At 47.6% G+C, this 14,863-nt stretch overlaps 5 protein-coding genes across 5 annotated transcripts; 3 read left to right on the top strand and 2 right to left on the bottom strand.

The window, feature by feature from the left end:
* Positions 1-354: 354 nt before the first annotated feature.
* Positions 355-923, top strand: FOBCDRAFT_196596 (uncharacterized protein; the record flags this gene model as incomplete). The annotated part of the gene is made up of 2 exons (XM_031173105.2): positions 355-359; positions 419-923. 2 exons carry the CDS (start codon positions 355-357, stop codon positions 921-923), a joined length of 510 nt encoding a protein of 169 aa, XP_031049890.2.
* Positions 924-2,173: 1,250 nt separating this feature from the next.
* FOBCDRAFT_268936 (uncharacterized protein) lies at positions 2,174-2,548 on the top strand (the record flags this gene model as incomplete). Its single annotated transcript, XM_031173104.2, has 1 exon — positions 2,174-2,548. The coding sequence occupies one exon, from the start codon at positions 2,174-2,176 to the stop codon at positions 2,546-2,548; it is 375 nt and encodes a 124-aa protein (XP_031049889.2).
* A 1,137-nt stretch (positions 2,549-3,685) lies between these two features.
* FOBCDRAFT_236626 (uncharacterized protein) lies at positions 3,686-9,377 on the bottom strand (the record flags this gene model as incomplete). The annotated part of the gene is made up of 16 exons (XM_059610088.1): positions 3,686-3,758; positions 3,863-4,116; positions 4,161-4,189; positions 4,431-5,177; positions 5,229-5,328; positions 5,371-5,511; positions 5,545-5,585; positions 5,619-5,721; positions 5,764-6,025; positions 6,059-6,236; positions 6,273-6,370; positions 6,404-6,723; positions 6,754-7,053; positions 7,087-9,018; positions 9,114-9,136; positions 9,248-9,377. 16 exons carry the CDS (start codon positions 9,375-9,377, stop codon positions 3,686-3,688), a joined length of 4,731 nt encoding a protein of 1,576 aa, XP_059464100.1.
* Positions 9,378-9,962: 585 nt separating this feature from the next.
* On the top strand, positions 9,963-12,400 carry FOBCDRAFT_236625 (uncharacterized protein; the record flags this gene model as incomplete). Its single annotated transcript, XM_059610087.1, has 2 exons — positions 9,963-12,317; positions 12,359-12,400. The coding sequence occupies 2 exons, from the start codon at positions 9,963-9,965 to the stop codon at positions 12,398-12,400; spliced, it is 2,397 nt and encodes a 798-aa protein (XP_059464099.1).
* Positions 12,401-12,516: 116 nt separating this feature from the next.
* On the bottom strand, positions 12,517-13,412 carry FOBCDRAFT_268933 (uncharacterized protein; the record flags this gene model as incomplete). The annotated part of the gene is made up of 2 exons (XM_031173100.2): positions 12,517-13,298; positions 13,352-13,412. 2 exons carry the CDS (start codon positions 13,410-13,412, stop codon positions 12,517-12,519), a joined length of 843 nt encoding a protein of 280 aa, XP_031049885.2.
* Between the last annotated feature and the right edge of the window lie 1,451 nt (positions 13,413-14,863).

Genomic DNA, 14,863 nt, shown 5'->3' with positions numbered 1-14,863 from the left:
TCCTATTCTAGCCTGGCAGGCAGCCGCGGCATCACAGGTTACAAGTGCACCTCATACTATGAATAGTCGCTCAAAGAACTATAGACAGAATCAAAGGAACTACAATGGCGAAAGAGAGACTTTCATCATTTGACAAGACGGCAAAGGATAATTCACCCGCTGTCTAGTAGTAACATGTCATTTTCATTCACTTGAGTAGACAGTTCAGAAAAAATAAAGATTAGAGAACGGACTCCTCATCCTTTCCATAATCTCAAAACCCGCATCAAGAAATTGACTATCAAACTCAACCCACAATCTCTTACGAGTTGATCCTTGACGACAGAACTGAGCTGAAGCCCTTGAACTTTCAAGATGTCGTAAGTCATCACCCTGTCGATTCCGAGAATGTTCAGAGCCAGAGCTAACTACGTTAAAGTGATACATACCAAAAGATCCGTCTCATCAGTCAACTGCAGAGCACTCTCGCCAATCATGCCGACGTGATGAGTCTCCTTCCACCCAATGATAGCATGGTGTCAAAGATGCGTGAAATCGACAGCATGTTGCAGGAACAGATTGCTTTGTTGGAACATGAAGTTGCAGAAGCAGAGTCTTCTACATCAGATGGTGGAGTGCCTACTGAATCTGCCCAAGCACCCCATACACTTGACGCTGTACCAAGAACACCTGTTCCAGCAACTGAGGGTGACGACTTGGCTGGGCCTCACGGAAGGGATCTTCCAGATAGGCCCATCACTTCAGAAGAGATGGAAAGATTTCGACAGCGGCCACCGCCTCTTGAAATCGTGGATGTTCAGAGGCCGATGGTCGTTTATAATGTCAGGAGGAATGGGCGGAGAGAGCCATTCAGGAGTTCTGCATTGAACAGGCTGGTTCCCACGCCTACCAATACACCGTTTTTGCATAAACCAATGAAATGAAAGCCATGCGAGTGAGGTGGAGGTTGGTGAAGGCAGTAACGAGGGCTTGAATCATATTGCTTTACTAGGAGAGAAGACTAGAAAACGAAAATGCGATAGTTCTTTACTGTCTTCTTGGAAGTAGGTAACTAAATTGATTCCTTTTCGGTAACAGAAACTGGTGCTTCAGTCCGTGGATATATCCAGCCCCTCAGAGAGCAAGAAAATCTCCGACGTTAAGATCAGAGTGCCAAAATAAACTGGTCTAAAGGCTTGCTAAGATATACTAAACTTACCTAAGTCTTTTTATCATTCAGAAAACAGGTCCTAAGTTTCCTTGCCTCCCCTTGCCAGGGAAGGCTATCGCATTTGGCTCTTTTATCGACAAGTGGTAGTGGGTAACCTTTCATTAACCTTTGTGAGACGCACGTAGAGCCGTAAACAAATTTCTTGATCACACCAAAGTGTGTTCCTCCGCGATGGTTTAATGGCCAGTGAAAGTCATGACGTGCTATACGATGTTCATATCTGCGACCAGAGCAAACATGGTAGCCATTGGTTACAATAAAACGTTTATGCTCCCCTGGAAGTTAATGGAAAATAATGGAAGGTGTTGCTCTTGATTCGTTGTCTAGATCTGTCTCGTCGAGAGATCTGGTAAGGTTTGCCAACGAATCTAAATCTATCGGCAGCCTCTCACCATCAGGACAGCCTGTCTTTGGCGATTTCGGGTACTTTATTGATATCAGATGTTTCCTAATTCCCTATCACAGAGCAAATATTATTTCAATAGCAATTCGTCCATAACTGCGTACAATCGTCCATCGTGATCAACTCGACTCTTGTTGACTTGCCTTTCGGATAGGGTTCAGTGTTTTTATTCGATAGCGAGGTGAGGGCAGCTGCATGATTTTTCGGAAGTGTAACCTTATAATTGACTTGTGATGGGTATGCGACTTTCTTATTGCTCTCAACATCCTTCTAAGTTTCCCTCCTTGAGGAGACACCATCTGCTACTCCTTGGGCAAATCAGTCAAAATCTAGGTTTTTCTATTTAACTTAAGGAAGACACATGGCCTTAAAAAATGTCTATAAATGAAGAGTAACCTGCCTGGTTACTCCCCTCCTTTTTCTTCATCAAACAATCCCCTCTTCCACATACAGACAGAGACATCATTATACCAACACTAAATCATCTTTCAACTCCCTTCGTCAAGCCCATCTCAACTACCAATCCAAACTATTCTCAGCATTACATTGCACTCATCACAATGTGTTGCGGAAGCTCTAGGGACAAAAAGGCGGCCAAGAGTCTTGCGCGTAAGACGGCTTCTGAGTATAGAAAGTCTGCTATGCTAAACATGGCGGCCCAGCCCATGAGGGCTTCTACCCCTAAGATGGCTCCTGGCGTCGTAAACACTGGCCGCTGGTCTCCCAAAGGCTTCGCAGAGCCTAGCCGAAATTCCCTCGAACAACTCAGGCAGCAGGTGCAGAATGACATGGCCGCGAGTCCTGTCAGGGTGAACAGGCCCTCACGGCCTGTTCACTACGAACAATACCAAAGACCCGCGGAAACAAAGGAGGATATCTGGGCCCGTAACCAGGCAGAGACTCTCAGACAAAAGAAATCACGAGGCTCGAAATGACGATAGATCGGTGGAATTTTGCGTGAGCCAGTCTCGTGTACCTTTTACCCCGTAGGGGCACCTGTTACATGAGAGCAGAGGCACAAATCCTATACCGCTTCTCAACACGATCCATTTGGTGATCCGGACGTCAACGATCACAGCAATGGCAAAAGTCAACCGGAAGTAGATGGTATCTAAGCTCAGAGGTTTCATACTTGATTCAGGATACCAATACTCCTAGCTCAGAGATAAATGATGTTGGTCTACCACGCACCAGTTTAGTCAATCCTTGATGTAGCTCATAGCTATGCAAGCAATGATATTCGATCCTTCTTTTCTCCAGAGAAAAAACCGAAAATCACACATACACAAAAGAAAGAAAAAAGGAAAAGATCTTATGTTCTCATTGGACAATGTTATTACTTAGGAAACTGGTCCATTCTAGATTTGGGTGCTGGTTTCATTTGAAACGATCAGAAGGCAAGGGAAAGGGTTAGATGCTGGGGTAGGATAGGAGTCTAGGGGCTTAGGCTCAATGCGACGATGGCTTGATTTCCTCCGGGATTCAGGGTCTTCTAGAACTTGGGCAATTGATTGAATATGAATTCACTTCTTGGATCGGGTCCTTGGCGACTGAATAAGCCTAAGCCGCGAAGCGCCGCCTCCGTTAATAGGTCACTGATATTGGATAATTCCGGACGCCGTCTAGCAATCCTCAAGGTAACTGCGTCTTATCCAGACACTAGAAGTAGCTCTGAGGCCTGAGTCAAGTTTTTAAGTTCTTGCAAAATGCTTACCATCGTGAATTCGGTCAATGATTTCACACCTATCATTCAAGATGGCTCCGTCGCTCAAGAAAGCCACCACGTCTGATCTTTGGCTTCCATCCTGTTTTTGTATCTTGAAAATGTCGGCATTATTTTAAGAGCTCTTTGGGGGGCTAAAAACCGGCGACTGACGTCTAAACGAAACACCACTTCTGCTCAGATCGCTATCAGTGATGGGTCTCCACCATAATTCACAAGGATCCTTCCCCTGCTGTTGTAGTATATAACATGCCAATGCAAAGGAACTCGGCACGTCAACACAACGTTATGGTGGCAGGCTGTAGATGTTGTGGACATAATAGAGGCAGCCGTATCGACGTCAATAAGGTCAATCTTGTGAGGCCTGCCGGATATAAATGCTCTTACGAGGAGCCAGGTCGGTACTAAGTTCTATGTAGTGACTAATAATCTCTCAGTCACAAATTCCAACTGCACATAACAAATCTAGCTCACGATAGCTGGGGTCAATGTACAGCATTGAGTTGAGGCTGGGGAACCATCGTACCATATATCGCTCGACGGAACAGCCTTTCCTACCTGCGAGTGTTCATCTAGAACGAGATACAAATGTTTCAAGTCCTTTTCTTCAAATTCAGGATTTGCGCAGTAAATAAAGGACTGACTCTGTTGTGTGCTGGGAGTGGCCACTGTAGATATAGACGAGGCGTCAAAAAGCGAAGACTGGTTGGATAAGCCACGAGGGGTTTCTTGAGTCTTTTCTCTGGTTGTCTCTGAGCCTTTCATAGTAGAATGAATAGTCTAGGAAGATTCTAGCCACTATATATTGTATCTAACATACATACAGCAAGATCTACTTCTTTACTCTCAAGTTCTGTAAGTCTATATAATCAAGTTCTTTACAAAAGGCATGTAGCAACTTTTCAATGGAATACTCGAGCAAACTACGCCCCATTTAACATCATTCGAACTTCGACTGCTCTACCACACAGAATCGTAATCATTATATGCATCCCATTTTCTCTGCAAGTCTGGTGGCATCCCACAATATCCAACCGGCTGTTCGACCCCAGGACCCGGTTCCTCAGGCCGGTACATAATATCCTTCAACTTACCAGTGCCGCGCAGCAATTTGATCATTTTCGGGGTCTTTGTATCCCTGTTATCGGGGTCCCAGAGATTGCTGATGTAGTAGCTGAGGGAGTATACGATGCCTTCCCGGTCCGTATATAGATACCGCTCATTCCGTCGCGCATCATGCGCCACATCAAGAGCCTCCAGCATAGCTTGCAGCGCATCTGGTCCTTCATCTATGGCGAAATGCAACACTGTCTTTCTTCGATTGCGCCAAGACAGATCCGTTTTTCTGGCAAGCAGCTGCATTGTCTTTACCCTTCGCTTCTCAAAAGAACCCTCAGCGTTGGCAACCCTACACCACGGCCGTGCCTCAGAGCGACACGCCACTACGAGAGGAATCATCATTCCAAAAGCCTCGTGTTCGAGATCTGCGCTGTGCCATTGTAGAAGCCACCGGACAAATTCTGGTAGCGCGAGCAAAGCAGCTGTGTGTAGTGACCCATTATTTACATCTTTACCGCCACCGAGAGAAATGTAGGCTTTTAGGTTGCCTAGATAAAGGGCCGCATCGCTTAAAGGCAGGTTTTGAGTCATGAATTTGGTGGGATCGGGTGTTTTGGGCTTCTGGCTTAGATATGAGAATGAACGTCCTGGAATAACACACATTCTTATGTCTTTGCCGTGTAATTTGAGGAGAGATTCAAGAACGGGGTTGCGTTTGGGGTCGAGCATACAGGCGAAAGCCGCTGATACCTGGGAACTGGGTGTCGAGTACAACAAATTTGCTTGTCATCGTCAGCCATCAAATCGATAAAAGCAGCTCAAGGGGTACTTACCATCATCTCCCTTGGCGACCAGAGCTAGTAGGGTTCTGTTTGATATCTTCAAGTCCGACATGAGTCCCCAAAGCAAAGGTGTAAGCGGCTCACGTTTCCACTGTTTGCATAAAGACGCTGATTTCATCGTCCCCGCTGACACCCCGTAGTGCAGCAACTTTTCTACCAAAGTCCCTCCGTCAGGGAACTTGGCCATAGCCTTGTACAGGAGATTCGAGTCTTTGAGATGAGCTTTGCGTAATGCAGACATGCAAGACTTCAGCCACGTGAGGACCTCCTTTTCCTTGGCGCAGTGCTCAATTAGAGCTAGAGTTACGGCGTCAACATTCGCATATGGACACATGGCTCTGAGAGCGGCTTCATTTCCCGCTTTGCAAGCTAGGACAAAACACTTGGCGCCGTTTGCACCCGGGCTAGCTCCTCGCTCAAGGAGCAGTTTCATGGTATCCATGTCCGGGGCATTCTTCAACGTGTCGATGAGTGCTAGGGTGAGCTTGTCATCGGTGATTTTGTGTTTAAGAAGACTAGTATAAACCTTGACTCTGAACGCTGGCTTCAGCGCCGAGGAGGTTCGTACCAAGTCGAACGCTGCAGCAGCGGTATTATCGTCCCTGATAGATTGGATGAGCAGATCGGTTATCTCAGCTGATTTGAGTTTGAAAGCCAATTTTAGAGGGAGGAATTCCTTCAATCTCACATCAGCACCATGTTTGAGCAACAGCTTTACTAGCCCCACGTCAGGAGTCCCCTCGTTAAGTGATATGATGAGTGCTGCCGAGGCAGCAGTCGTTGAAACTCTTCCGGTGTTGAGTAGGGCTTCGTAAATCCACAGACGCCTCTCGACCGCCATGGCTGAGGATACTGCTTGAGTAAAGCACGCATTTACAGCGCTGGTTGGATCTACTTCGCGAACTAGTAGTGTGAATAATTCTTTGCTGCTTGTGGTGAGAGTCGCCTCGAGGTGAGCCGCCGTGACTTCTACACCACGTTTAATGAGCATCAACGGAACTACAGTAGACTCTCCATGTTGTTCTACCATGGTACGCAGTAGGCTGGAAGTTTCGTTCTTTTTGAGCCCTGGCTTGGCGTCTAGTAACAGCCCTAGGACAGATTCCTTCTGATCGTGATTTAGCTTGGGCGATCTAAATGCCGCAATGCAAGCTGTGCTGATGGACTCCCCGCTTGGTTGAAGTGAAAGCAGCATCTCCAAAATTGTCGTGGATCTCGAAGAGAATGCAGCAGCAATACCAAGAGATTTAGTGCTAACAAGTGGCTTGTGGGCAAGAAGGATCTTGAAGCCTCTGTCATCTCCTGACTTCGATAGAGCCTCCAGTGTTTCGTCGTATAGTACTTCAGACTGACCAATTTCCGCGTTACCAGCCTTATCGAGGAGGAGTCTCATCATTTCGAGCCTTGTTTCTCGAAGCTTTGCCTTCTTTGTCGCTGTGAAGCCAGTCTTGAGAGAAGTGGTAGTTGTATTAGCGGACAGCAAAGTCTTCAACAAGGTTATGTTGCTCTCCGTCACGGCAAACCGTATCATCATGCCCTGCTGAAGGTTTATATCGAGGCCATGCTTCATGAGACAAGTAATAATAGCAGCCATGTTTGGATGATCTTCCAGTAAGTTTGGGACCTCTGTAAAGTCTATCCCTGATCCATTTGATGCTGTTGATTGAAGCACTAGCTCCAATGTATGTGTATCGACACTACTCGTCTCAAGCAGTGAGGGAAGAAGTACCTGAACAGCAGCTTTCGTCACCGGACAAGCTTTGCATAGAATCTCGAGCCTGGTGTAGTCATACAATGCAGCTGCGTAAGCATTACCCTGGTTATAGTTCGCATCTGCACCATGCTTAACCAACACACGGATGATATCCAATGCACGAGGGCTCTTGGACCCAGCGGCTACCAGGAGTGTCTTGTCAAGACCTATTCCTCTCGCGCCATTGTTGAGAAGGAAATGTATGATATCATATGTGAGATTGCCACCATTCTCTGCGATGCGCGAAAAAGCCTTAGGCAGAGCTTCTGATATTAGTGCCGCGTGTGGAAAGGATTTACAGACAATCTCTATAACTGGGAGAGATGCTTTGCGAATTGCGAGGTGAAAAATATTTAATCTGCCCTCTTTTCCAGGCAGTGGTAACTGATATCGGAGTATAACCTTGAGGAGCTCCAGATCGGGGTCGGGAGATTGAATGATAAGACACAGTTGTTCAAGGAGAGCTTCTTTCCATATGCCTTTATCAGCGAGCATTTTGACAGCTATGCGTCGAATTGCTGGATCCGTGATCTTCATTGCGTCTGATAAAGCAGGAGAAAGCTCGTCGTCACTGATATTCCCTTGCAGTAGGATCCTCAGCATCTCGACATCAGCAGAGCTGAGAGCCATTTGGATGGACTTGTACGTGATGGTTGCACCCATTATCTGGAGTACATCAACAGCACGATGATGCCTTTTGGAAATGGCTTCGATGAACCTTTGATTCAGTGGTTGTCCTCCAAATCGTAAGTCGTTTGCAGCCAACATACTCAGAAAACGAAGCATGTCGTCCTCTGAAGTGTCACACCGGACAAGTGACAGTAGGTTTGGAACGTCGTCTCTTCCTCTGATGGCGGCAAGCATTATTCCGAGAATGGAAAAGTCCATCATAGACACAGCCTCCTCGATGGATGGACGCACTCCGGCTTTGATCAGGAGGTTGATCATGGAGGTCCTTTTGGCCATGACGCTATAAGACATCTCTTGCCGAAGGGCCGGCACGTCTCTTAGAATATTTGTTTCATCAAGGAGGCAATAGAGCGTATATCTTGTCTCGTAATCGGGGTTTCCCGAGATGCGCTCGCATGCTTGTACGGCAATATTATCATGCTCGACTCCTTTTCCTGTAGTGCTTAAGAAAGATGCAGCACTGAATTTCTGAACGGAAAACATGGGAGGCATCATGGAGGTTCGAATAGTCAGGTAGGAAAGAAGAACAGCGACAGCGGCAACATTGTTCGCATCGATGGCTTTGAGAAGATATTCCCCGGTTGCGATATCTGGTCGGTGATGAATGCATTGAAGCAGAATTCTTGTCTCGCATATCCCGCGGGGAGCCCCTTCAATGTTTGCTTCCAGGGAGTATTGCCAGTCCTCGACATTCATACCCTTTGGAGCCGAAAGCAAAAGCCCTATAACATCGACGTCGTTCTTGGTAACAGATAGTCGCACATAATCTTTGCATATGGGTAAGATGCACGCTCCAAAGCTTAGAAGAAGCTTCATTGAGGGAATGTCGTGTCTGGCGAGCGCAATCACAAAGGCTTGATTCAACAGATTCGGCCCTGCGCCATACTGGCACAGGAGATGGATGTACGGTATGTTTTCCTGGCCCGTGACAATGCTCAACCAATTAGACAATCCATTGTTTGAAGAAGTTGAGCGACGAAAGATGCTGGATTGCCTCTTTTGTAACTTGCTGTCTTTGAAGTGCTCCCACAGCTCATCCAGCGAGTCAATGTGCACAGAAGCAAGCACTACATGCGCTACCTGCACATCGGGCAATGGAGCCGCCGAGAGAAGCTCATTCAAAGCCTTTCCAACCTCATGTTTTGTAAAAGTCCATCTTTCTTCATTCAGCTTCAAGTTTCTTCGGCTCGGTACGCGCAAGAGATGTCTCTTTTGTTGATCTGGCGGGCGGTAGCCTGCATCGCTTGTACGTGCCCTCACGAGCAATGCACGTGCAGCACTGCGATGTTCAACGGTTGTTGAGGCTTCATAGTCGATCGGCGAAGGAGTTTTGAGCGTCTCGAGCGGGGAGGGAGGGGAGAGGCCGGCATAGCGAGAGAGGATATCGAGATTGGGAGAAAAGGTTGAGCCAACAACAAGGCTCGAGAGAACACCATTTTGACTATCCATCCTCCAGCTATTACATATCTATTAGCACTGGGATGGTGAGTAGGCAAGTGTACTGTCGATACGCACCGAAACGAATGGCATTTCGAAAATGAGAATGAAATGATAGTAGTAAAATTACAATCAGCCCGGCTACCAAAGCCAAGGCCATCTCTGTCACCGAGTCCCAGTCCGGGGTACGAGTCTTTCAGCTCGCGAAACGAGCCAATCGCCCTGAAAGTGAGGCGCCGGGGTGCTTCAAAAATAGGCATCGTTTAAGTATCGAACCCCTCTTCAGCCGCACGCAGACAGCCCGTCTGATTTTCGACTTAGCCGCTGGGCTTTGCAGCCACCAGGTGATAAGTCGCCTTAGCTGCAGCATTGTGTAGGCTACGTGTCAGTCAGTCATAGAGCATCAGTGAAATAAGGCTCTCGTGGGCAATTGTTCTTCCTTTGTAATTGTTCATACAAACCTCGTCTAAAGACTCGAGTATGCTTAACATATTATTCCAATTCAAATGTTATTTGTGGGCTAATCTGCTAGATTGAAAATGTCGTTCTGAACGACTGCTTTCATGAAATAAGGCTCCGGCCTCCATGGTCGCTTTGGCCCCCATGTCTGGATGCATGGGGGCTTGCAGATGGCTTGAAAATATAGGCAGTCATCCCTTTTTTTCGGGTTCGTTGGTGCCCCCAACTCTGGATGTACAGCTGTGTCCAGGCCTCGGGCGGGTGGCCATCTCGTCTCATATATGATCATAAACCGATGGCGACTCACTCAAGTTTTGTTACTCCGTTAGACCATTCACCCATACTTTGCCATCCGCTCAGTGAATGCTGCAGCAGTCTGAATCACCATGGACCCTTCACGCGATCCATCTGCCTCGGTCAAGCGATCCGTCAAGTCCAATACTAGAAGCTCCAAAGACAGTATTGCCAGACTTGCAGATGATCTTCTCCGTCAATCTCTTACACGCAAGCCTGACATTGCTGCCCAAGAAGCATCAACGTTGAAGGCCAAGACGCCCCGATCCTCAGCAAGCGTCACTCGCTCAAGCATATCCAAAGCCAGAGGCTCCTCTGCAGCAGATGAATTGCTCCGCGCCTCTTTGGTTCGTGATGCTTCAGGTTCTGGGCCAAGCGTACCACCTTCCTATCGAACCCATAACAATGTTCCAAGCCCATTGTCAGTAAGCAGAGTCAAGGATAGCTCGACTATCTCGGCTGCTTACAGCAAGAGTCGGCTATCAGCACTCAAGTCAGAAGTTGCGCGTGCCAACGCTGCAGCTCCAGCTTACTCCAAATCTGACTTGTTCAAAAGCTCCTGTTCCACTGATATCCTCTTCCTGCTTGACACAACATACTCTATGAATAGCTACATCGAGACAGCAAAGAATCAAATCCGATCCATCGTCAAAGAGATCAAAGAGGTTTTCTTAAACGAGTCAAATGTGCGTGTCGCGGTGGTTGGATACAAAGACCATGGCGATGAGCCCAACATAGAATTCCTCGACTTCACTACATCTGTCACGGAGGTGTACAACTTCTTGGCCAGCCTTCAGGCATCTGGTGGTGGAGACATCCCCGAGGATGTTCTGGGTGGTATACAGAAGGCTATCAATGCCTCATGGATGCAGCAGACCAGATGTCTGATCCACATCGCCGATGCCCCTCCTCATGGACATGCTCTACATGACTACGAGGAGAGTGATGATGACTACTACAGAACAGCCAGTGAACCCCATGGTCTCACACATGGAAATCTTCTCAGTCGCCTTGTCAAACTCAAGGTCAACTATGCTCTTCTCCGAATCAACTCATCTACCGACCGGATGGCCCTTGAATTTGGTAAGTCCTACGGCGGTGGTTTCTCGGGGGCGGACGTAAAGCTCCATGAAAAGAATTCGTACAACATGGCGATTGAGGACTCGCTCATCTTGGCCAAGTCACGGGCCAAGAGAACAGCCACGAGCACTGGCCCTCTTTTCGAAGAACTACAGCTCGGAACTGGATACACAGCCATCAAGCATTTAGTTGTCAGCACGGTCACGTCTTCAGTATCGCGTACAGCAAACCGCTTGACTCTGGCAATGAGGGGCGGGAGCCGCGGTGGCTCGCACATGTTTGGGCGCCCAGAGTTGACCGCTATCTTGGAAGATGGCAGCGTTGCGAGAAGTGTGACCAGCAAAGGTGTTGCTCTTGAGACATCACCACCGCGCTGGAATACTCCTGGCTGGCTAGACAAGAAGCTAGCCACGGAGGGCTTCTGTTTAGACTTGAGTGTCCATGGAGCTGATACTCTGGATGCAATGTTGGACAACGACGAGAACATCAAGCTTGGACTTATCAAGCTCGATATCAACGCACGTTCCAAGCCTTTTGCTGAAGGATCTCTGCGCGTCGCAGCGTATGCTCGCCCAGCTGCAACCACAAGCAAATTCGTTCTCAAATCATTCAAACACCCTGAACACAGACTAGCCAATCTAATTGAGGATATGCGAATGCAAGCACTCTGCAAAGCATTTGCGCTAGAGTTCAACGGGCTTGTCAAGTCTTCGAAGCCTATCGATTTTATCACTACGCTTTGTCTTCAGGACATGTCTCGCGGATCTAAATCAGACGACAATTTATCGCTGGAGCCGTTCATTGATGGCGAGTACATCAAGTACAACAGCAACGGGGCTTATGTTCTGGAAGACGACAGTAATCCATTCAACGAGATTGCACAAGCCTTCTCACATTTCACCTTTGAGCGCTCCTGGGGCCATTTCCTCGTCACGGATCTTCAAGGTGTAGGAAACTCCTTCACTGATCCTGCAATCCAGACCAAGGATGCTGAACGCTTCAAACTCGGCGAAACGAACCTTGGTGAAGAAGGGTTCAAGTTCTTCTTCGCCTTGCACGAATGCAAAAAGACATGTCGTCAGCTGGGGCTTCTGACAAACAAGGAAATGCTTATGTCTGGCAAGTTCACATTCAGATCAAAATGGCCAGCCATGGACCCGACAGTTTGCTGCTCCAACAAACTATGTCGCAAGATTATCCGACTTGCAACAGCTAACAAATCGTCTGAGTATCCTGAGCATAACTGGTGCGATGGGTGTTTCCCGCAACTGAAGCTTAGTGAGGTAAAGGTGGCATGTGGAGGATCGAAACATAATTTTCAAGTCTCAAGGTTTTATCATGAGAGTCAAGGCGAGAAGACGCCGACTGTATGTGAAGAGCATAGGGAGAAGGATACCACTGTTACTAGTGTTGTTGGAGGTGGGCTGTGGGAGACTACCAAGTCGACTGAGAAGAAAGAGATTTTAGGGCGATTATGGTAGACTTCTAGGTTATTTATTCAAGGAGAATAACACATGAATTCGATCTAGCACCATCCACATGATGCCACACATAGATACCCACTAGTTAAACATGGCCACGTTTGCATCCGCCTCCACAGCGTATACAACCATTACAACTCACCCCCTTGGCCATCTCAGAACAGCGCGGTGCAGTCTTGGTGGTGAACATCTCTCCAAGGGAACCTCTATAGCAAGAAAGCCGGCGCTCAGAGTTGAACGTCCGGACCATCTCAGGCGCAGCACGTCGGACGAAGTCGGCTTCAACCCACGAGGCTTCAGAAGCGCTGTATCTAGTCCAATGAATCCAATATTCCTCTCGTTCACCACCGTTCGGAAGGTAGAAAACGCGATAGCCTAGAACACAAAATACGTGACGCTTTCCTATGCCAGTAGCATACTCTCGACTTCCAGAGAGCCGCCAGAAATCAATGACAGCTGGCTCGTTGATCTTCTGTACGTTCTCCTCTCTCAGTATGATGGGTTGCATAGTGGGAAACCTGACTTCGAGGTAGACTGTGTCCGGCTCTTCAACGTAGAAGTTGAGAATTTCTAGATCAGATGCAGCCTGAGTGTCCGGAAAAGGAAGAAGATTATGACCTGGAATTGTTTCACGAGTGACGTTGAGAGTCTCTTCATCTTTATTTGTAGACATAGGAGACGGCCAATGTGTACCAGATCTCAAGAATGAGTTCACTATGGAAGAATTGAAGCGCGGGAAGTAATCGTCTGCTGGATCATCAGTCTCCATCGGTTGAGATGAGGACTCTCTTCGAAGAGATGGTTTCCTTGAGACCTTGGGAAGGTGTTGATCTAGAGGAGACACAACCGATTCGCGACGGCGAAGACCTGATATCCTGGTTAGTATTGTTAAGGTACTAGACATTGAACAACCGACTTACCTTGTGAAGCTATAGAGAAATTCCATTGCGCAAGAGTCGCTCTGATAACCTCGGATGACATCGTGCCAGCGATTATGCGTATCGAGATTGGGGTTAGGAAAGGTTAGCGAGGCAATAACTCCAATAGACTAGAGTTGCGAACCAGCGTAGCCCATGGAGCAGAAGAAAGCAGTTGAAGAGTTTAGTTCAAGAAAAGGGAACTTATCAAGTCTTATAAGTCAAAGGATCATGCTCCTCGTGAGTCGTCGTCATTCTTTAATCTTGGCAACATGTACATGCAACAGACTGCTGCTTATGGTCCGAGCTGCTCGTGCAACCATTTAATCTGCATGCTAAGCAATATGAATAGGCGCCCTTTGTTGCTCATTCAATGCAGCATTTACGGTGAGGATAACGCTAAAGGTGGAATGCCAAATGTTTGTTGATGTATGGGCAGGCTTTGACGACGAGGCGCAAAGCCCAATGAGACAGCACATCAATTCGAGAGATTGTTTCGACATCTAAGCCAAGAGACGAAATGCCACTTGAAATCAAGGTACCACTATGTGAGGACCCAGAAAATATCAGGCGCTGATGAGAAAAAGTTCAACAGATTATGACAGTAGAGAAATGGTAGCTAGCTGGGCTGTGGATAAAACAGAGCAGAGTCTATACACTTAGACCACCAATAATACTAATCCTATGCCATCTCTGTTGTCCTGCTTTAGACACCCTCATGTATTCCAGTCTGGGATTCCTTCTGCCCTTGAACCCCTGCTAGACCGCGTCGGCTATTCATTCTTTTGGGAAAGTTAGAAATCTCCTTTTCACAAGACGCGACTTCATCCTTGGCTGCTTCGTACCAAGCACGAGCATGGCGAAGACGCTCCCGAACATCCTTGAGATTCCTCTTCATCTATCTGGTCTCCCGGCTGCCATGGTGTGGGTGTCTCTTGCGGGGAGACTGTTTTGTTGAGGTAGTTGCCTTAGCGTGAAGAGCTGTGCAGGGGCGAGGTTGGTTAGTGTTTGAAATCTGACAGTTCAGATTGGTGACTTACTAGTGCTTCGTGCTGCGTTGTTTGGCTTGAGCATGGCGTTTGGGTGACTGTACACGCTTGGTTGCTCATTATCAGGGGTATTGGCAGGGTAAAGACGCTTGGGCAGATTATCGTGCCGCTCCGGGCGAGAGAGACGCTTGACCATGATCTCTGGGCATTCGTTTCCTTTTCTATCGTGTGCTCGTAACCGGGTATTTCCTAGAATTCAAAAGCCAAAGGGGAGTTGTCTCTTGGCGGTTGAGAGCGGAGTATGCGGTAGCGAGGTCGAAGGAAATGCCATCTGTCCAGGCACGACTGTCAACGCGTCACATAGGCGTTGCAGCAATGTTCATAAGATTAACTTGGTAACCTGTTTATGAGACCCAATCATTTCTGTTGTCGTTGTTTGAAGCGTCCCGGCAGCTGCGTCTGTCCGCGGCAAGCTGCATATTCTGGCCCACATCGAACCGGTATGTGAATATTTGCTTCAAACACT

The sequence above is a fragment of the Fusarium oxysporum genome, chromosome II (assembly GCF_013085055.1).
Source record: "Fusarium oxysporum Fo47 chromosome II, complete sequence".
NCBI classification, from domain to species: domain Eukaryota; kingdom Fungi; phylum Ascomycota; class Sordariomycetes; order Hypocreales; family Nectriaceae; genus Fusarium; species Fusarium oxysporum.
The sequence above is the reverse complement of the archived record's forward strand: the minus strand, read 5'-3'. Positions and strand labels throughout refer to the sequence as shown.